This window comes from Nelusetta ayraudi, unplaced genomic scaffold (genome assembly GCF_046127955.1).
Source record: "Nelusetta ayraudi isolate G7.1 ecotype Tasmania unplaced genomic scaffold, CSIRO-AGI_Nayr_v1 ptg000132l, whole genome shotgun sequence".
Lineage (NCBI taxonomy): Eukaryota > Metazoa > Chordata > Actinopteri > Tetraodontiformes > Monacanthidae > Nelusetta > Nelusetta ayraudi.
In genome coordinates, this window is record NW_027466182.1 from 1,441,202 (window position 1) to 1,461,430 (window position 20,229).

General features: G+C 46.0%; 4 protein-coding genes and 1 non-coding gene across 6 annotated transcripts; 3 read left to right on the forward strand and 2 right to left on the reverse strand.

Annotated features, from left to right (window-relative positions):
* The first annotated feature begins 111 nt into the window (after nt 1-111).
* LOC142904777 (arylamine N-acetyltransferase, pineal gland isozyme NAT-3-like) lies at nt 112-2,052 on the forward strand. The gene has a single exon (XM_076051075.1). It carries the CDS (start codon nt 604-606, stop codon nt 1,465-1,467), a length of 864 nt encoding a protein of 287 aa, XP_075907190.1. The 5' UTR covers nt 112-603; the 3' UTR covers nt 1,468-2,052.
* marchf6 (membrane-associated ring finger (C3HC4) 6) lies at nt 1,662-13,139 on the reverse strand. The gene is made up of 25 exons (XM_076051074.1): nt 12,686-13,139; nt 12,179-12,278; nt 10,564-10,637; nt 10,215-10,358; nt 9,974-10,046; nt 9,651-9,819; nt 9,274-9,463; nt 8,525-8,586; nt 8,402-8,434; nt 8,248-8,299; nt 7,981-8,039; nt 7,799-7,879; nt 7,479-7,547; nt 7,326-7,400; nt 6,305-6,439; nt 5,995-6,215; nt 5,514-5,651; nt 5,138-5,363; nt 4,676-4,745; nt 3,832-4,013; nt 3,449-3,583; nt 3,114-3,203; nt 2,727-2,859; nt 2,403-2,538; nt 1,662-2,256 (listed from the first exon to the last, which is right to left on the reverse strand). Exons 1-25 carry the CDS (start codon nt 12,702-12,704, stop codon nt 2,169-2,171), a joined length of 2,754 nt encoding a protein of 917 aa, XP_075907189.1. The 5' UTR covers nt 12,705-13,139; the 3' UTR covers nt 1,662-2,168.
* An 872-nt stretch (nt 13,140-14,011) lies between these two features.
* Nucleotides 14,012-14,085, forward strand: trnat-agu (transfer RNA threonine (anticodon AGU)). Its single transcript has one exon. It is a non-coding gene; the product is annotated as a tRNA-Thr (tRNA).
* Nucleotides 14,086-14,666: 581 nt separating this feature from the next.
* cmbl (carboxymethylenebutenolidase homolog (Pseudomonas)) lies at nt 14,667-16,294 on the forward strand. Of its 2 annotated transcripts, XM_076051125.1 has the most exons (5): nt 14,667-14,989; nt 15,070-15,177; nt 15,313-15,455; nt 15,528-15,619; nt 15,719-16,294. In XM_076051125.1, exons 1-5 carry the CDS (start codon nt 14,775-14,777, stop codon nt 15,896-15,898), a joined length of 738 nt encoding a protein of 245 aa, XP_075907240.1. In that variant the 5' UTR covers nt 14,667-14,774; the 3' UTR covers nt 15,899-16,294. The 2 variants fall into 2 exon arrangements, 1 of the variants encoding a protein (XP_075907240.1); XR_012929455.1 differs by lacking the exons at nt 14,667-14,989; nt 15,070-15,177 and having other exon boundaries at nt 15,395-15,619; nt 15,770-15,867.
* Nucleotides 16,295-16,330: 36 nt separating this feature from the next.
* On the reverse strand, nt 16,331-19,725 carry cct5 (chaperonin containing TCP1, subunit 5 (epsilon)). Its single transcript, XM_076051118.1, has 11 exons — nt 19,489-19,725; nt 19,025-19,085; nt 18,643-18,807; nt 18,346-18,544; nt 18,069-18,261; nt 17,770-17,919; nt 17,564-17,683; nt 17,226-17,411; nt 16,996-17,133; nt 16,724-16,904; nt 16,331-16,638 (listed from the first exon to the last, which is right to left on the reverse strand). The coding sequence occupies exons 1-11, from the start codon at nt 19,594-19,596 to the stop codon at nt 16,511-16,513; spliced, it is 1,629 nt and encodes a 542-aa protein (XP_075907233.1). The 5' UTR covers nt 19,597-19,725; the 3' UTR covers nt 16,331-16,510.
* Between the last annotated feature and the right edge of the window lie 504 nt (nt 19,726-20,229).

Genomic DNA, 20,229 nt, shown 5'->3' on the forward strand with positions numbered 1-20,229 from the left:
TTAACAATGGAGATTAGCCGATGCAGTGTACAAAAAAAGTGTTTTCAGCTAGACGTACCACAAAACCCATTTCTTTCTGCAGTCACATCCCCTTACAAAACAACACTTACGCCTACCCGGGCTGCAAGGGCGACGAATCTAAACCACTCGAATGACATAATTTAGGCCATTCCAATTATTATAGCGCACTTCTAACTTAACGAGTTCAGCAAACTCCGCACAATTAATAGAGAGACGTTGGTTTGACGTATTTTTTCCCCATCGGGAACGTTAAAGAACTGTTTGAAAACGGGCGGACAGTTGACACGTCAACACGCCCATAATAACCGCTTGTCGTCCAAAAGTCAGGGATAAGGAAGTCAACTCTATAAATTGGGCATGCGAAACGCTTGGACCACGGTCGCCTGAATGACTTATGTACGGGAGACAGCCAGAGACAAGATATACAAAATTGACGACGTAAAAATTGTTTTCCCGCCCCAGGAAAGCTCGCGACAACATCAACTCTTTGATTCTTGTCCTTAGTGATTAAAAAAATATTTATTTTTTTTGCCATTTCTCTCTCATTTTTTTTTTTAAAAACAAAACAAAAAACATAAAAACATGACTCAAATTGAAATGGACGTGCGAGCCTATTTATCGCGGATTAACTACTCGGGACCGGTCGAGCCCAGTTTGGAAGTGATGCGGTCGCTCCACACCTGTCACCAGTTGTCGGTGCCGTTCGAAAACCTCGCCGCGCACAGCGGAGGACGAATGAAGCTGGACCCAGCCATCCTGTACGACAAGATCGTGAACCAGCGGCGGGGCGGCCTCTGCTACGAGAACAACGGGCTCTTCTCCTGGCTCCTCAACCAGGTGGGCTTCAAGGTGACGGTCCTCTCCGCGCAGGTGAAGAGCAGGTTCTCTGGCTTCTACGGGCCACCTTTCGATCACTTCGTCAACATGGTGACCCTGGATGGGCACCACTGGCTGTGCGACGTTGGGTTGGGGGTGGCCGGCTTCTGGTCGCCGCTGTCTTTGGACAACAGTGGCCTCCAGGAGCAGGGCCACAGAGTGTACCGCATCAGAGAGGCCTCGGGGATGCGGTTCGTGGAGTGGCAGCAGGAGGAGAACAGAGGGGTGATGGGAGACTGGACAGAACTCTATAAGTTCACCCTCGAACCCCGGCACGTGGAGGACTTTGCTAAAATGTGCGAGTACCACCAGAGCTCCCCGCATTCCCTGTTCTTCTGCAAGACCGTTTGCACAGTCTTCAAGCCAGACGGGAGGGTCACCTATCTCGGCCGCAAGCTGACCGAAGTCAAGTTTCCCAAGGAGGGAACGGGCAACGAGGGGAAATCCACAACCAGGGAAATTAAGGATGATGAGGTTGCGGAGATGTTGGCAGAGAATTTTGGAATTGTACTAAAATCGCCTCTCGTGCAAAAGGACGAGCCAGTCGCACCGCCTCCGTTTGAGTATTGATCAGAAGATGGAGAAGAGAAAGAAAAACAGGAAAATTGTATAGGAAATGCTTGTTAATCTAAAATGTGATTTATAAATGTATAACAACACAGATTTGAATCAAGTGTAATGCAAGTCTGCACAGTTTTCTCTTGCGAAAATTGCCACGCCCTTGAAAAGGTGGCTCATTCAGAGAAAACGTGAACAAAAAATGATAAATTGTCAACTTGATTTAATAAATTATACATACAGTTTAAGATCTACAATGGTCATTGCATTAATCCACATCTGTCATGTTTTGTTTTGTTGTTGTTGTTTTTTTTAAGACAAAGTCTGCAATCGAAGTATTTACACATGTACAATTATCAGGCAGCACTTTACAAAGCAAGGCATGAACGATACAGATGTTTCCGATCAAACCTGTAACTTAAAATTTCCTGCCGTCCACGTTTCCTCGGAGCGGATTCGCGCAGCTGTCCCATAATTTTCAATACATTTCCCGTTGCAAACATTGATGCGCGCAGCAGGAAATGAAAGGAGCCGAATGACATCTATCAAGATGCAGTGGAGATTCATAAAGGATTGCAGTCTAAGGTCTGGGTTTCCCCTCCAAAAAAAAAAAAAAAAAAAAAAAAATACAAACTCCAAGGGGTTTCGGAAGGGAAAAGAAGGATGCACGCAGCGTCACGGGTGCGAAAATGTGGCAGCGTTGAACACAAAATCTACTCTGCGACGGGGTTGGAGGGCGGGACTGTAGTCGCTCCCCTGGATTTTCGTTCGTAGTTGACAAGTCGCTGTCCAACCAGATACCTGTAGCGAGAGAATAATAACATTTAATGGAAAGAACTTTCGAGTGACTTTGCTATATTTGATAGCATTGACATATCAAAGTACTTTGCGCAGAGTAGTTATTTTTTTAAGCGAGGATAGGTAAAAAAAAAAAAAAAAACTCTTACTTGTCGTTCTTGATGTGTTCATAAAGGCGTTTGAACTGTCGGATTTGGAAGGACAGGATGCCGATTAGGGACACCACCATCAAGAGGAAAGGGTAGATCCTCCTCTGCATCAGAATCTCCATCTCTGGCGTGACTCCTGGAAAAGTCATGTGTTGTGAATGTGATGCACGGACTAAAGAAAACCCCCTGCAACAAAAGTCTGACTAGCTAACAGTAATCGGTGTGACAACGATGTGCAAATATTTGTTTGTTTCCAAGTGTGGCTGCAAACAATTACTATTGCGAAAAAGTCTCAGTTGTGAGAGGATGAGATCAGTCACTCACCAACAGCAGGCACAACCCCGGCGGCAATCACATAGGGCACACACAACGACAGCAGCAGCACTGCAATGACCGGAGCCGCTAGTTTGCGTATAATGAACTGAAGGTCAATATTTCGTATCCCGTTTGCATAAACCTGGGAGGACAAAGAGTAGTTATTCATTAGCTAACAAGTACGCAGAACAAAACAAGTTGTTAAGTGCTCTGTCCAAGTCAGAAAAAAAACAAAAACAAAACAGGTGTGGCAGGGGTGTGCAGTTCAAGTGTATGAAATAGATGGCGCGAATAAAAGACAATTTAACATAGCAGGATCACTTTCATGTAAAACTGGGGAAAAAAACATATCTCCTTTGTACTTGTGCATCAAAAATGCAAATATTTTGAACACACCTGCTCAATCACAGTCTTCAGCCACCACTGAGGCCCCATGAGGGTGATAGCAGCAATGATTTTGGCATGGAGAACTCCAAGAGCCCAGTCCTGTAGATTAGAAATGTAATCGACAATAATTAAAAAATGAAAAAAGAATGCTGACAAAATATAATTTTCATGGGTCGTGAGACTCACTGAAAGGTTACATATTGTACTTGTTAGCCCTGCATTGATCCAGTAAAACAGCCCTGAAATAGAGTGGCTGTGGGTGTTGCCATAAAGCTGCGAGCTGCGTCATGCGCGCACCCTTGCTGTGCGATCAACACAAAGAGAAAACGAGAGCAACAGCGTACCTGCCAAGGGTAAAAGAGGGGGGTTTGGTCCAGCGGAACCCTGAGCGGAGCCACAATGACCAGTTCGAACAGCAGACCCAGCAGCAGCGGGATGACTCCGGCCACGAGCAGGGCAACAACCAGCGTCTTCAGAATCTGCACAAACAGCAGTAGAAAAGGTGTTTCACGGTCAGGTTACTTCCTTATGGTACAAAAGCCCATATGGAAAAAGAAGGGTTTGGGACGCTGCAACTTTAACAGGCTGATGCCTGTAACATGCAGCCGACCATTTAATGACAGCGCTGCACTAAGACGATGCCGCTGCAGGCCATTTAACAGGCGAAAAGAGGAGAGGGCAACTCGCCAGTGGCCGCCGCCAACGACGTCTGCTCAACGACTCGTACCATGAGAGTCCACTCCTTGACTTTGTGCAAGATGACAGTGCGTCCCTGGGGCATCCAGGCCAGCAGCACTGTGATTCCACGGATGGACAGCCAGCAGACGTAGAGGCCGCAGGCCGCCGTGTACAACTCGTGGATCTTGGAGCTCCCCGTCCAGAAGGACATCAACCAGCGGCCGGTGAACACTGAAAGACACAAACCACACATCAGGCGTTTCTTCAACGACTCCCTACTGCTGCGTTGCGGCACACTGGTATACCGTGAGATAAGTCTTGGAAAGAAAAAAAATGTAAAATAAAAAAAATGAATGAAAGGGTCGTATTTATCCCAGTAATTTGCACTCTAAAGTTGTTGTTTTTTAAAGTAAAGTTAAAACCATTATAACTTTTGTTTTTTTGTTTTTTAAATTAAATGTGCTTTTTATGTGTGATACAGTTTGTATGTGTGAAGAAAAGTTCCATTGTGGACTGCCTGTGCTTTAAAAGGAATGGCTGAGCCTTTTTTTCCTCCCTCAAATCCTCCCATATCAGCTTTGTGTGCATCAAAACAGGCCCAAGTTTGATACTGAGAGAGTATAAATAAATTTAGGGACTATAATGTCATTATTAGGCTATTAGTTTGCGGCGTCATGGGATTTTTTTCAATTAAAAAAAAAAAAGGTGCCGTGACTCAAAAAAAGTTAAAAAGAAATTTTAAAAAAACACTGCCCTTCTGTGATTTTTAGGCAGTGGATATAAACCAGCATTTTATGGAGAACTTCAAGAAGGACCACATGAGCGGTAGCGTGCATGAAGACGGAAGCCTCCAATTCTGGCTTCGGTTGTGGATTTACAGGGCTCCATCTCACCTGGCAGGGTCAGACACACGAGGCTGGCCACCAGCAGGGTGATGCACATGAACGCGATGAGCAACACAATCTGGAAAAAAGAGACAACACAAGGTTTGAGGATAAACGTCCGTGCCAAACTCCTACGCAATCTTATTTCTAACTTTTCCACTCTTTATTTTATTTATTTACATTTTATTATCATTTATTATATATTGTTTTCATGAACATTTATGTTCATACAATCTTGCAACACTTTTGTTTTATAGAAAATGAACACCGGTACAATGAAACGATGTATCCAAGATCCTTTAACCCAATAAAAACGATTTGAAACAGAGAATAAACGCCAGATCTAATTAAAAAACTCTCACTTGACACTCTTCTTTTTTCTCCATCTCTGTTGAAAAGTGCCTTTACTTTTCCACAGGGAAAAGTAAAGCCACTTTTCTTTTCTCTGGCTGGATGCTAAGCCTTTCTCACCCTGAAGGGGAAGCGCAGAGGTCTGTGGTAGGGCTGGAATCCCACCGGTCCCCCCTGCTGCAGGATGGCCTGGTGGGCGGCGTGCAGGCCCTCGCCGACTGCCGGCGCTGGGTTGTTGTTGTTGTGGTGGTGGCCGCCGGGCGGAGGGTTGTTGTTGTTGTTGTTGTTGACCGGCTGGTTGGCGTCATTGTCCTCCTGCTCCCCCAGGAGGTAGGAGTGCAGGTCCCTGCAGGAGGTTGAGATGGATTTCACCATGTGAGGAAGGAAAGAACAACAAAAAAAATCTCTGATCTAATTTTGGATAACTTGGCAGAGCTGGATCGAAAAAAAAAAAAAAGACAAGAAAAGACATTGCTTGCAGCAAACAGGTACTTACAGTAGATATCCAGCGCTGACTGTCCAGGCCCTGACCAGGCCCTTGAGCCACTGGCGCGTGTGTCCCTGCTCCAGAAGGGCGGGCAGCACCACCTGGAGTAACAACAGCTCCAACGACAACTCGCTGACCGGAGCGTCGCTGCAGGAAAACACGCAGCATTCAGTTACAAGGAAACTAATCTGCAAAAGTCTTTAAGAGTTTGAGGAAACTGGTGGTTTCCTTTGAACTGAACTGAACTCTTGACAGTCACGGAGACTCAGGAAACCACTGGGCCACATCGATTGTACACTTGGACAATCATAAATCACACTTGCGCAATTCACAATCTCAGGTGTGCAGTTTATGTATTTTCAGTGACTCTTTTTGGCTTCTTATTCTTTGGAGACTTTGCTTCCTCAGCTACACAGACAGCTAAGATACCCCAGAGTCAAATTCCCTGTTTGCCAAACAAGGCTGATATTCTGATTCTCCTGCTAATTACCTGTAGAGCATGACATTGTACGGCAGGAAGGTGGGCAGCAGCAGCTTGATGAGCCGGATGGGCAGCCACAGCATGAGCAGCACGATGGAGCCGAACACCACCACGGACAGGATGAAGCGACGCAGGTGCCGGTAGATGGGGAGGTGAATCATCTCCTGCACCGGGTTGAAATCGGGGTCGTTGAGGTTTCTCAGAAACCACAGCACTCCTGGCCTTAGCACCTGATGGGGGGGGGGGGCAAAACATTTGAGAAGGGTTTGTTAAAAATGTCCAAACGACCGATCTGGAAATGGCGACGGCCGGCTCTCACCTCTCGCAGTAGGAGGATGAATGAAGCGAAGTAGAAGACGTAGACCATCCCCACAAGCCAGTGCAGGAACATGGTGGTTCCGGGGGCAGATTTGAAACTCAGCTCTCGGTCCTTCAGCGAGGCGTCAAACATCTCCTGCAGGGTGAGGGGCAAAAATTACGCTGGGTAAAGTTTGACTGCATGGCTTTTTACGGCGATTCATATTTCATGTTCAGGGGTGACTGGCGCTCACCAGGCTAGATTACATAATGCGCCATGCATAATAAACAGTTGTGCAAAAATGAAGAATCGCGTCACGGCTGCTGAGTCCATCTTCACCTTCTGTGTGACGCTTTAGATGTTCACCGTTATCGTTAACTTATTTGTCACAGCGTGGCAGCTGGCATGACGTGCCAGGTCAGACTCTAGTTCTGACTTGCTACCTTTACCAATTCACAACAGTAATGTCTATATTAGAACACTTAGACTTAACACATGGAGTGAATCTGGTTTTATTAGTAAGCTTTGAATGGCAGATGACCCAGATAATGGCCAAAACATTACCTGGGTCACTGCAATTCATTCAACTTCCAATCAGCAACTCACTGAAAGATGTTGAAATTAAATAAATAAACTTCTCAATGCTTTATTTTTTCAATGTCCTGTATAAATAATGACATCCCTTTTTCCTTTTAACTGCTGGATGTCAATCCGTCCGGTTCAGTGGGATCATTAAAACAAATATGCTTGCGACTCGCTCGCTACAAAAGTCAACAAGCCAAGTTAGGAACTGGATGTGAAGAGGCACTCGGTTTCCTGCTGCTGGGCAAGTCAGTGTGGAAAAGTGACGACGCGTGAATATTTGAAGAAGGTGAAGCGAGAGTGTTCAAAAATCCAGGCTTGTCTGCTTAAATGTTGTTTTTCGCTTTATACATAAGCCTCACACATTTCTAATCGAAGGAAGAAATTCAATGTTGAAAATAATACAGGAGGACCTAATTGCCCTGTCAACCAGACAGGAGAGGGGGGGGGAGCGTCTTACTAGAGAGCAGATGTCAAGCCACCAGCCACAGATGAGTGGGAAAACGCCAATCTCCACGACCACCAGCAGAGAGACCTGGAACGAGACCAACCGTGCAATGTTCAATTCCTTCAATTTACAGACGCGCCCGGCCTAACTGGGGCGGGGACGTACCTTGACGACGATGTAGCAGACGCCCAGCAGACGGCGGGAGCGCTGAAACCTGACCAGAGCAGCCAGTCCCTGAGACAGCCGTTAAGGACCTACACAGCTTTTTTTTTTTTATATATTTTATTTATTTATTGCATGCTTTTAATTCTGTACACTGCTGGAATGTGTGAATTTCCCCTGAGGGATGAATAAAGTATCAATCAATCGTCATCATCCTTAACATTTTCAGCAGCAAAACACACAACAGAGCGTAGCTGCATGCTTGTAATGTGTGTGTGTGTGTGTGTGTGACATGCATCTCAGGTTGGGAGCGTGAAGGATACATGGCAGAGGATGAGGGTCATGGCCAGCAGTACGTATCCCACTATGGTCGTGATCAAGCCCTCGAAGTGGGAGGCCTGGACCTGAAGGACAGGGACAAAGTCGCAACCAAGCAGGAAATGGTTTTAGTTCTGAAGGAGCCATGTCGCAGTCAAGTGATGAAACAATAGGGGGTGTGTCTTACATATTCCTCGAAGCCAAGACCCACGACGGAGAAGTGGCCGATGTGGTAGGGACAAAACGCTGTGTGAGGCAAGAGAGGGATAGACAAACCAAAAAATAAAAATAAATCAAAGATCTTCTTCAAGGAAAGTCTATTCCTGTGTAATAACGCCATAATGACAACGTGAGAGAGCAGCGAATAAAAAGCCCATCAAATCACTTTCTGAGATTTTTATCTCTTGCTTGTTTTTCAGAGTAATTGCTGCGTGACTCGCTTCCGTAGACTCACCAAAGACCAGGATAAAGAGTGTATTGAGAGACACGACCCAGAAGACGTGCTCCTGCAGAGGAGAGGCGAGAAGGGGAAGAGGTTTAGGGTCGGCAGCCTTTTATAGCAATTAAAGTCAATGACACAATGACGTCTATTTATTCGAAATACCCACCAAAAACACCAGTGAGCCATCCAGGCCGAGCATCTGCACAGAAAGAAAAGAGATCATTTTTTGCAAAGTTAACATCGGGGGATAAACGAGTGTTGGGAGGTGAGCGACGTCAATGGGACTGACCCTCTCCCAGGTGAGCTCCTCTGCAGCCCTGTCCCACTCTAAGGCATTCCAGTTCATGTCATCTAGGGGGGGAGGAGGGGAGGAGGACTGTTAAGAGCATATGACCACAATCCACAGAAAAAAAAAAAAGTAATACGGAAGTTTCAATTGCTGCTTTATCGGTAATGTTACGGGTGAAACCGCAACTTTTTAAAAGGTTCTTCTTCACACCTGCGGGGAAACTGAACCGCGAGTCTAATGTGGGAAACCTATCGTGAAGCCTCTTTGTCAAGTGCGCAGCTAAATGAGGCCGTCATCCTTAATAAAACAGAACAAAGCGGTGTCGAGTGAGCGCTACAGAGGCTTTTAGACACGCAGTTTCATCACTCTCACGTTAATTACGCACTGATGAATGAAGCACTAGCAGGAAGCGCTTTGCGAGTCATCATGCAAATTGTGTTGTTTTTTTTTAAATTGGAAAATAAATGTTTAAAAAGAAAAACACACAAATTAGTTTTATTTTTTTGTGATGAAAAGCAATTAAGTTTGAAATGGTGAAGCATTCGTGTGTATCTCTGAAAAAGACAGAAAAGAGACACAAAGGACGATCTCGCCGTTTGGCAACAATAACTGATGTCAACCCGAACCATCTACCCCATCATTTAACTTCACGTTATCGTCACCGAGGCAGGCACTCCGTCATCGATAGCACCGAAAAACAGAGGCATCAGTTATCAGGATAAAAACGTATTTAAGACTGAGATTCCAACCTTGCGCTCCATTGTTCGGGTCTGCGTCTTCTGCAGCTCCGCCCTCGTCCTCTTCCAGATCCGGATCGTCGCCCTGGTCTGGGCCGACATCGGGGGGCTCAGGTTCAGCTTCGTTCTGAGCCGGAGGGTCAGGGGGCGCCGGCTGGGCCGCAGGGGCCTCGTTGGCCACGCCCTGGTCTGCAGCCGGTGCCTAAACGGGAGGGGAAAGGATGCAGAAGGTTTGATTTTGCTTTTAGTTGTTGGAGACAATGACAATTTCAAACAAGACTGATGCTTCTGATTAATTAGTGATGACTTGAATACAAAAAAGGGGGTCAAAAATGCTAAAAACTTGAAGAAAACCTCACTTGTCAGGAGTCACAAAATGCACACGGTACCTCATGCCCTTGGCCGGCTGCGTTCGCTGGTGGCGGCTGGTGCTGCTCCAGCCACTGAGGAGCGCCGCCGTGGACAATCTGTTCTCTGAGCCACACCAGGCTAATGAACGCACACAGGGTGCAGGTGACGACGAAGCAGCCCTGAAGACAGTCGGCGAGCAGGTTCTCACTGTGGGGACGCAAACAGAATTTTAAGACACAAAAAAAATAAAGGCTGACACATCAATTTGAAAGTCATCACTTCAGGTTTGGAGGCAAGGTAACAACGACAGCTTGGGAATAATTCTCCTGAGAGTGTGTGGTGTCTTGTTGCCAGCACTCACGTAGACAGCATGTCCAGCGGCAGTGTCAACAGTGAGCTCACGGAGCCGGTAAACAGACACTTGTAGATGCGACCTGACGACAGCACAACACAATAAATAACACTGGAGTTAGGTACGGACACTAAATTTGCAGTAGGCTCTTAAGTCCTTAATCATTATCTCCATAGTAAACCATAACAAAAGCGGAGGAGTAGCTTAAATAATGGTCAATTCATATGAGCCTACAGCCAACGGTACTTACATGCTGTGAGGGGGACCACCCCAAGCCAAGCGAAGGCCACCAGTGTATAATGGAACCAGTAGCGAATGGCCGTGCCCACACTGGTCAGCAGGCCAGCACAAATGTCCTGGATAGGCAGGCGTGAGGGCATGTCTGGGGAGTAGACTGAGAAGAACCAAACGTTGTCAGAGTGATTATTTCCGGTTTCAGTTGACAAAAGCATGCATTCTTAAGCAAAAACGATGCCAAACGTTTTGCGGACGGTGGCTAACAGGAAACCCATGCGTGTTCATTTTAATCAATTGCTGAGGAAACTTGACGCCGTTTGTTGTGTTGAAGTGGATAATCCCTCAGCGTCCGGAGTACTTACTTGGCGTGAAAGCAAATCGGTGCTTGCATAATTCACAGTACTCCTTCCTGCTGTGTTTCAGCCACTGGACCAAACTGCAGAGCAAAGGCCGAAAATAGAACATAAGCCAACAACTTACAGCGTAGCCGCGAAGAAATCTGAACACATAATACACACGCGTAACTTGCACGTGCGCTGCACATGCACACGCACAGTGGTGGAAACCCATTTTCCTCTTGCAATAAAAGACAGGGAAATAAATCAAACAAATTGGATGCATGATCTCATTTGAAGTTCAGATTTGATTTGACAGCCAAATGCCGCATTTGGTTATTAATGGAAGTGCCTAAAAATAAATTACTGCTGGATTTTATTTGCTAATAATAAACAGTGAGATTTATGAAAAGTGCAGGTCCACTTGTGACGAGGAGAGAGCCTGTAAAAAAGCAACCAAGTGTCACCATGTTAGGCTGTATTTAACTCCCCGTGACCAGCAGGTCCAAATAGTGGACAACATTCCAACCTGCACGGGGCCATTCAAACAGCAGCTGGAGGTGCGATGGTGCCTCTGTTGTTTTCACAGCACGGAGGCACCTACCCTGTTCCAGCCACGGAGAAAACACTCACCATTTGATTTGCGGCCAAGCAAATGGAGTGGATCACTTTGCAACTGACCAAATATGAGGAAGTGTGTTGCCCATAATAACGTCGTCAGCCCAGCGTGTCTAACATAGTCAGACTCTGGGATTACCAAACGTGTCGCGTAAAACTACTGCAGATATGCATCCCAGCATGAAATGACTATCGCAGGACCAAGGCAGGACAAGGTGGCACTTCAGTTTGAATTCACCTCACATCGTTCCAAGCTCAAATATTGGCCTCAGACGGCGTTCTATTATCGGCAGCACCCGATATACTCAGTAGCAGCTATACTATCCAAACAATGGGCTGTTATTCTAAACTCTGCGAGGGGCAGCTGGGAAATAATATGGTTGAACAATTACCATGGAACAATCTAGACGCGACCTCTTCTGCTTGGGAATTTCAATTCCCGGGATCTGACCTGGCGGTAACGAGTGAGGCGGACAAACGGGGCCGATGAGAACAAAGGAATCGTGTCCCAAAATGCTTACGCGCCGTTCTGTCACCAAACTCGTGGATAGAGCATAAAAAAAAATTTGCAGCGGCTGATCAAACCTTACCTATGGGGAAGCGGGAACACATTCAAAATGGATTGCGTCAAGTTTGACTGTGGTGTGAGTTCATATTCAGAGCAGGCCTCCAGGGCCCCACGTTTCAGGGCAGAGGGTCAACCATACAGGTGTTACGTCAGTCAGAACTGTGTGTTCTCCACACATTCACACACACAGACGGGGGGGGGAAACTAGACAAGTTCTAAATTTCAACAACTGTAGCGACGCATAGAGGGCAACAGTAAACTGAGGAGCCTACATCTGATGTGTATGCAGCCACAGGTGCAGGCATGTATTGTGTGTGTGTGTGTGTGTGTGTGTGTGTGTGTGTGTGTGTGTGTGTGTGTGTGTCTCTACATTACAATGAAGAAAACAAAAACGACCGTTTGGGTGACAATAACGTTGGGAAAACCAGACGACACAGTGTTGTTGACGGCACTTACCATTCCTGATGGATGAATTTGATGCTGCCAGTGCAGACACAAGGGTGGTACAGGGGCTTGTCTGGGGTCCCCTCAGACCGGCACACACGACAGATATCCGCTATACACACACACACACACACACACACACACACGTCATTTATAATGAACATCAAGAACAAGCTAGAGATGTGCAGTAAACAGTGAGTTTGGCGACAGGGAGGTGTCACAGAGGCATCAAACCCAGGCGCACAAGGCTGATGCACGCAACTGTATAACATGATAAGAATCTAGCACGTCAAGATACAGAGACGCCGTCCATAGTTGCTGTCGCCGTTTGTCGTTTTAAAATAAAAATCTACACTGCAGTGACAGGTGTTGACGCTCCCGGTGTGCATTCGGCTGAGCTGTCTATCAGAAGGCCAGCTCGTCGGCAGCCTTGGTTGGCAGTCAGTTGTGCACAAGCTAAATGTAGTAAGCCAACAGCGGCTGCTGGTTAGCAACAAACAAACATCCTCGCAAATGTACCTTCTTCGGCGGTGTCCATGTTGATCGCTGGTCACCGTTCGCCGTTTCTTCCAAAGAAACTCGAACCTTAGAGTAAACCCATCCACGGTAGAGAAAGTATCATTGAGCTAGCTCACGGCGAGCTAGCGAGACGACTATAGTATCCTAGTGTTGACTGCATTGACGATCAGAAAATGGTTCCCCTGCAATGGTTCCCCTTCGTTGTGTCGACACAACTCCACGAAATAACAGGTGTTGTCGTCCAGCGGCAAGTGACGATAGACTGAAGAACTTATAAAGTTAACATTCTCCGCGTTGCTCGAACGCCACTTTAAACCAAGTCACAAACGGTTCGTTGGGCTGGCTAACATGCGCTAACGTCACTGCTACGGCTAGCCAACGTAGCCGTGAAAGTGTCACAACTGGTTGGCTTTACCGCAGCAGCGCAGGTTTTACGGCAGACCACGACCATTCCCCCGCACATGCCTCGTCAGTGAAGGTTAAGCTGAACATTTCCTAAAGTTAATATTATGCGCCTAAATTAAACTGTAACACATAACAACGCTATACATGTATTCCAGCAAGGTAAAGTATTAGTATTTACTTTAATGTCTAAAATGAACATCACGCCGAAAAGCCATAGATGTTAGACAGTGACCTCTGCTGGACGAAACTCACACACAAACTACATTTCATTGCATTGATTCAGTTGTTGATTTATAGTAATTCAGTCTTCTTTTTTCAGCTTTCCCATCTGCCATCTGGGAAACGAAACGTCTGCTTCTGTGCAACCCTATCTTCTGCATCTGTGATCTTATAATATATGAAGGCATCTTATAACAAAACAAGTTTTTATTTCAAGCATAACAGTTTTCTTTTGACGTTCTTATCACACTTGCAGTGTACATGCAGTGCTAGGGTCATACTATAAAGGAAGACTCTTCCTTTATGGTATGTCTGGAAAATCCTCCTCCTAAAGAATGATCATAAAATGTAGGGAGGGTGGAGGTCTGCAATGACTTGGACGAGAGCCGACTCTGTGTTGTACAAGGACTTTAATACTGGGATTCAGGTCATTCTCGTTATCAAACTTGTGCCGATTGAGTCTGGAGTTTCTGGAGACTTCTCCACCTGATGCTGATGCTGAGCCACCATCTGCGGGGCTGGGAATCCACTGACATATCAATAAAGTAAAAAAAAAAAAAGAAAGAAAAAAAAAAAGAAGAAAAAAGTAAATTCTTCAGCCGCTTTAGGTACTTTACGCTCCAGTATTTCGGCTGAAAATACTGCGTCGATACCCTGGACAGGAGTGGAGAGAGCGGGTATGGGCTGGTGGGTGGCATCAGCGGCGCCGTGGCTTAGTTGGTTAAAGCGCCTGTCTAGTAAACAGGAGATCCTGGGTTCGAATCCCAGCGGTGCCTTTTAAAAGAAGGGCCAAGTGAAATCAGCACGCAAGAGGAAATGAAATCACTTTGCACGGACAAACGACTTGAGAACATGGGTCTTTTGAAGCAGACGATGGTCACGTGGGTGGGGCCACACCCTGTCTCTGAATAATGCCAGTGGTTCATAGTTCATTTTGAGACCGCACAGGTTCCAACAGTAAGCGTATTTGGTTGCGACTATATAATATGTGCTCTGGGCATGTGAGACAATATCAGATAGACAGGACTTTAAAATGTGGTATGCTATCTTTAAAATGGGTTTGCGTTTTACTCGGTTGCGACTGTAATCTAAAAAGAAATTGTAATAATATAAATCTAATATAATATATACGCTTTTATTTTGAAAGGTGCAGGGGGAGTTTCATACTTCCATGTTGATCTTACGAAAGTGGACTGGCTTAACAAGCTTGAACTTTAGAAAAGATCAAACAAACCGTTGGAGGAGGTGGAGAGGCCTCATCTCTGAAGAACAGACACCAAGCGGTTCGTTTTCTGAGACATGCATGCAATTCGTTTTGAAATGCATTGATTGCGCGCCAGACAAGGGGGGGGGGGGACACGCGAGGAGAACTGTTCCGATTTAGTTGCACAAAAATGCTTTGTCAGTGTCGCCTGCTCAAACGCAGGGAATTCATACCAGCCTGTTTTCTCCTGCCTGTCTGCAGATGGCAAACGAGGCCAGACCCTGTCCGTGCGATATCGGTGATCGGCTCGACTATGGGGGTCTTGGTCACGAGGTCGAGCTCGAGCACACCAAGGCTTATGTGGTGAAACCAACCTGTGCGTCTGACAAAGCCATCATTGTCATACAAGACATCTACGGATGGCAGCTCCCCAACACCAGATACATGGCGGACATGCTCGCAGCCAATGGATACACGTGAGTGAAAGGAGTGCTGACAGTTTGTGTTTGTGTGGCCGATTTGCCCTTTAAATGTTTGTTTGTGTTGTCCTGATCAGGGCTGTTTGTCCTGACTTCTATGTCGGAAAGGAGCCATGGAGTCCCAGCAGCGACTGGTCCAAATTTCAAGAGTGGCTTGAGGACAAAAAACCAACAAACATTAACAAGTAACTACAAATGCTGCTTATGTTCAGTGTTATTAGTTCCAATTATTCAAAAATAAAAAAGGCCCGCTGAGCACACATATATTAAAGCTCTCATCCACTGGTAAAATATCTTTCTCATGCCGTATCCGTCTTCAGGGAAATAGATGCAGCGCTGAGGTTCCTGAAGGATCAGTGCGGAGCCAAACGCATTGGAGCCGTCGGCTTCTGCTGGGGAGGGGTCGCCACGCATTACCTTGCCCTGAAATATCCCGAGATCAAAGCCGGAGTGTCTGTCTACGGTGTGTCAGTGAGTTTCTGCAAACCTGACGTGATTAAACTTTCAATCTTTGACAATTCTGTCCGCCGCGCAGGAATCGTCCGCGAAAGAGAAGACAGGTACGAGCTGAAGAGCCCGACTCTGTTCATCTTTGGGGAGAAAGATGAAGTCATTCCACTTGATCAGGTTAGTGGGCCGCCCACCTTCATTGCACTTAAAAAAAAAAAACCCATGGTGGATTGCATATCGACGGAGCTGAAGCTCACATTCACTTGCCCCCTCCAGGTGAGTGCACTCGAGGCGAAGCTGGAGGAGAACTGCAAGGCAGATTACCAGGTGAAGATCTTTCCTGGTCAGACTCATGGGTTTGTCCACCGCAAGAGCGAGGACATCAACCCAGCGGACAAGCCCTGCATCCAAGAGGCCAGGACGGATATGCTCAACTGGTTGAACAAATACGTGTGAATGGGAGATGGACCAGCCCAGTGGACTTCCTGTGCTGACGCCACGCTGGTGTTGACTGAAAAAAAGTCCTTTGTAAAATCTATTCAAAAATGAAGTGAGCATAATAAGTGTTTAAATGGCGATCCGACTGTTGGTGATTGTGTGTATATTATAGGATTAATAAGCAACTATAAATACAATGGCACTACTTTTAAAGAATTGCAAGTAAAAAGGGAGTGGCCAAGCAGAAATGAATGGCGGGCCATCCTCACTTTAAGCATAACAAAGTTGGAATATGTGATCTATTTGATTAGAAAACAAAATATTTGATTTTTCTTTGTACATTTTCGTTCAATTCAGCTTTTAAAGTTCTGTGTGCAGTTTTTGTGTGTCCATTTAACTGATGTTCCTATTGTTTCTAAGAACGTAATTAAAACTCTGGAGCCTGGACAATTTAACTGACCCAACGCATTTTAATGGGGACTCTGATTTGACAACAGCTCGAAACATTGCGTATGAAATGATAAATAGCAAGACGCAGCACAGTTTTGGACATAGTGCTCAGGGATGGAAGTGCCTAAAACCTGCAGGACAACTAGAAATAGCCAGATGGTTCAGATGGTGGCGGAGACTTTAGTCCTCGCTCTCTCCCGGGTTCCGGATGTCATCGATCTTCAGGATCATCTTGACCACCTGAGTGGCCAGCTGAATCTGCTGCTTCTTGCCAATCATCGTCTCAACCACATGCTGCTGTTTCATGTCTGAGTGGAAGAAAAACAACTTCTATTAATTGCCATGTTTGTCCTAATATCCCAGTGCGGCGTCGCGGTGCAGATGGTTCCTTACCGTTGGTGTTGTTATGCAGGCAGTCTATGCCCAGGAAGGAGTTGTTCTCTTTGACCTGTCTGGCTCTCACTTCCGCCATGGTCTGGATGGGGTTCAGGCCACTGTTTTCAGCCAGTGCCATTGGGATGACCTCCAGGGCATCGGCGAATGACCTCATGGCATACTGCTCAAGAGTTGGGCACTGCAGAGAGAAGGGGGAAACTTAAAAATGAACATCGGGGAAGAGATTTCATGGATAACAGCTGTGCTCTATGTTGATTGGTGCCTCTCACCTTGTCTGCAGCCTGGTTGACAGCGAGAGCACATGCGATCTCCGAAGCTCCTCCTCCGTACACCACGCGGTTGTCTTTGACGAGGTTACGAATCACACACAGTGCATCGTGGAGGGCACGTTTGGCTTCTTCAATGATCTTTTGAAATCGATTAAAAAAAAAGGGTGGGGTTTAGAGGCTACAAAATAATCCACCTCGACTATTATTCAATATTCACATTTTTGTTTTACCATTTTGTTGCCACCGCGGATGAAGATGGTCACGGCCCTGGTGTTTTTGCACTCCTGGATGACCAGCATGTGATCCTTGGTGGTGCCGAAGGAGATCTCCTTTACCACACCCGCCGTTCCGAGCTTCTCCGCCGTCAACTCGGAGAACCTGGGCACGATGCGGCCTCCAGTTGCTATGGCAATCAGCTGCAGGGCAGAGCATTCGAAATCTGAGTACCTTTTGACATACTTTTTACTTGTCAGCACCACGTGGCCATTAAAACGCAAACGCATGACCGACTGACACTGCGAAGGAAGGAACACAACTTTAAGAGGATCCATCAAACCCCCCTCCTTACCTCAATCTCGGGTCCGCCCACCCAGCGCACGGCTGGCAGCTCGTTTTGCAGCAGAAGGTGATTTGCTTCATCATCAAAGCCCCACTGACAGATGGCCAAGTTTGCGCCATTGCTTTTGACCTGAAAGGAGGAAACAAGATCTAAGATCAAGCACTCATACTGGCCGTAGAATATGAAAGATGGGATTGCACTGATGCAGGACTGACCTGTTTGATCATCTCCTCAAACTTCTCCTTTTCATATTTCTGAAGGGCTTTGTAGTCTTCCACAGATGTGACGTCCAGCTTGTGCTTAGTCTTGGGCTTAGGGGGCTCAAAGGGGCAGGTAAGGATGGCGATTTTCACGTCTTTCAGAACCTGACACATGGCAAAGAGTAACATGTTAGGCACCTTCATCCCACAGCCATACATTCATTGATGTCATTTGCCTTAATAAAGTGATAACTTAATTGATTTTGTGTTATTGTGAGTCACAAATAATATGAATGTTGGTAGTGAAAGGTAACCTTAGGCATCTGCGGGTGGCTGAATTCCTTGTCCACAATCACTCCTTTGATGAGCTGTGTGTCCTCCAGTTTGCCTCCCACTTTGCCCTCCATCTTAATCAGCTCAAAGTCGACATCTTTCCTCTCCATGTCGGCAACTGTGATGATGGCATTCACTGCAATCTCAGCCATCTGCCTGTGGCACCGGTTGATACTGAAAGACAGCAAAATGTGAAAGTGATTTTTCTGTGGCGAATTATTAGCAATAAAATAGCCATAAAAGAACTAAAGAACTCACATTTTGGACCCAAGTGTTGTCATTGCGGTTTCAACCAGTGGTTCTGTGTTGTTGGGATCCCATGCTAAGGTTTCAGCAATTTTGTCCAGTTGTTCAGTGGCGATGCGCGCAGCCTGGTCGTAGCCATCAGAGATCCTGATTGGGTGGATCCCACGATCCAGCAGCTGCTCAGCCTGCTCAAGCAGGGCCCCAGCCAGCACTGAAGAAGAGGACGTGCCAATCAGTCTCAGTACAGAGAAGAAGATAAATATAGAGATCAAACAAAATATCCTCAAATGAGTTTCCTGTGTCACATACCAACAACTCCAGTGGTTCCATCACCAATTTCATCATCCTGGGATTTTGACAGTTCCACCATGAGTTTTGCAATCTGGTGATCCACATCCATCATGCTCAGGATTGTGGCTCCATCATTTGTAACTGTCACCTCCCCATCCTTGTCAACCATCATCTTGTCAAGACCTATGCGTGATAAAAATGAAAAAGCCTCAGAACAAAGCGCAATTGCAAAATTGACAAATCATTTAAATTAAAGATCCAGATTTGATTGATGTGGAAAGAGATTAATGGCTTGGTTTTATATTGTACTTGCAAATGCAAACGTTCTCAAATTTTCCCAATAACAATACAGTTTAGCTAAGGCTAAACGAAATCTGATATTTTAGCTGCAAATACTCACCATTTGGACCCAAAGACGTTTTGAGCGTGGATGCAATAGCCTTGGCTGCCATGATGTGAGACTGCAAAACAAACAATTCCCCATAATCTCACAAATCAGACATGACTTCACGATTCAATCTTTAAACCACACAACTTGAAGCAGCCGCCAACACAGGAAACACATTTGAAGAGGCCTGCATCTGGCATTGACCATTTTTGGCATAGCCCTCCTTGTATGGCAACATCCATCGCAGGCTGTGAGAAAGCACATGGGCCACGATGCTAGCATGACAGATGGAAAATAGCTTGGCTAATGCAGTCTTATACGCACAATGGTGAAAAACTCGTCTTCTTGGGGGAGAAAATGTTCAAAGCCACTTTTAAAGACCCGTGTGTTTCCTCCAGATCATGCAGACATATTAGCAAATGAGGAATTAGCTCGCCAATGTGCCGTGCCGTTCCATGCTAGCTAGCTCATTGTACCTTCAAGGCGTCAATGCCCGTTAGCCTTGTCTTCTTGTCTTGGTCCTTAATGATGATGAAAGGTCTTCCATATTCATCGAACGCAAGTGTCCCTAACGAGGACATCATGAGCGATAGTTATGACACTTAATACGTCTCAAAAAAGGACTATTTATTGGGTTTTTCGATGAAATTCAGGAGTGTGGCTTAGCTGCAAGCCGCACGGGTCTGCCGGCGACTTCTGGAAGGCTCCATGGGCGGGGAAGGCGGAACCATATAGCTCACAGCGGATCCTCTTTGCCCTTTTTTTACACATAGAAAACACAATTTGGTCAAAATTACCGAATAAAACAAGTTTTCAATAATGTAATATCCCCAGTAAAATGTTACCGAGCATTTATAGGTGAAATATAAGGGGCGGAATTAAATTAACAGCTTTTAATGTAGTGGTATCTTCCGATCGCGTTCTTCCTCAGTCTGTACTCTGCTCTCGCGAGAAGTTGGTGCTGAAATTCCTTGATCAGCGCGGACGGATCGTGAGAATTTTTTTTCATTCTAGGTAAGATTCCGGAGACTTCGCCAAACAGAGGTCGCAGTAGGCTTTAACATCAGCGGTTACGTTTTTGTCATTATTTCAAAGGTGACACTAGTTTTGTTCAAAGATGCGCCTGCCATGTGTTCAGCGTGCCAATGTCTCATTCCGCTGTATGGCAGAATTGTCGGCACACGTTTTCTCCCCGAAAGCACGAAAACTCGGCCAGT

Bases quoted from the DNA above. Each gene is read 5' to 3' on its own strand.
- LOC142904777 (XM_076051075.1), top strand. From the start codon at position 604: ATGACTCAAATTGAAATGGACGTGCGAGCCTATTTATCGCGGATTAAC.
- marchf6 (XM_076051074.1), bottom strand. The intron at 9,464-9,650 runs GTACCGTGTGCA...CCTCCCGTTTAG, and splicing joins CAGCCGGCCAAGGGCATGAG to GCACCGGCTGCAGACCAGGG. The intron at 8,587-9,273 runs GTTGGAATCTCA...CTCCCCCCCTAG, and splicing joins CCCGAACAATGGAGCGCAAG to ATGACATGAACTGGAATGCC.
- cmbl (XM_076051125.1), top strand. From the start codon at position 14,775: ATGGCAAACGAGGCCAGACCCTGTCCGTGCGATATCGGTGATCGGCTC. The intron at 15,178-15,312 runs GTAACTACAAAT...ATCCGTCTTCAG, and splicing joins AAACCAACAAACATTAACAA to GGAAATAGATGCAGCGCTGA. The intron at 15,620-15,718 runs GTTAGTGGGCCG...TGCCCCCTCCAG, and splicing joins AAGTCATTCCACTTGATCAG to GTGAGTGCACTCGAGGCGAA.
- cct5 (XM_076051118.1), bottom strand. From the start codon at position 19,596: ATGATGTCCTCGTTAGGGACACTTGCGTTCGATGAATATGGAAGACCT. The intron at 18,545-18,642 runs GTATGTGACACA...CCTCTTCTTCAG, and splicing joins TGGAACCACTGGAGTTGTTG to TGCTGGCTGGGGCCCTGCTT. The intron at 17,412-17,563 runs GTAAGGAGGGGG...TCTGCCCTGCAG, and splicing joins TGGGCGGACCCGAGATTGAG to CTGATTGCCATAGCAACTGG.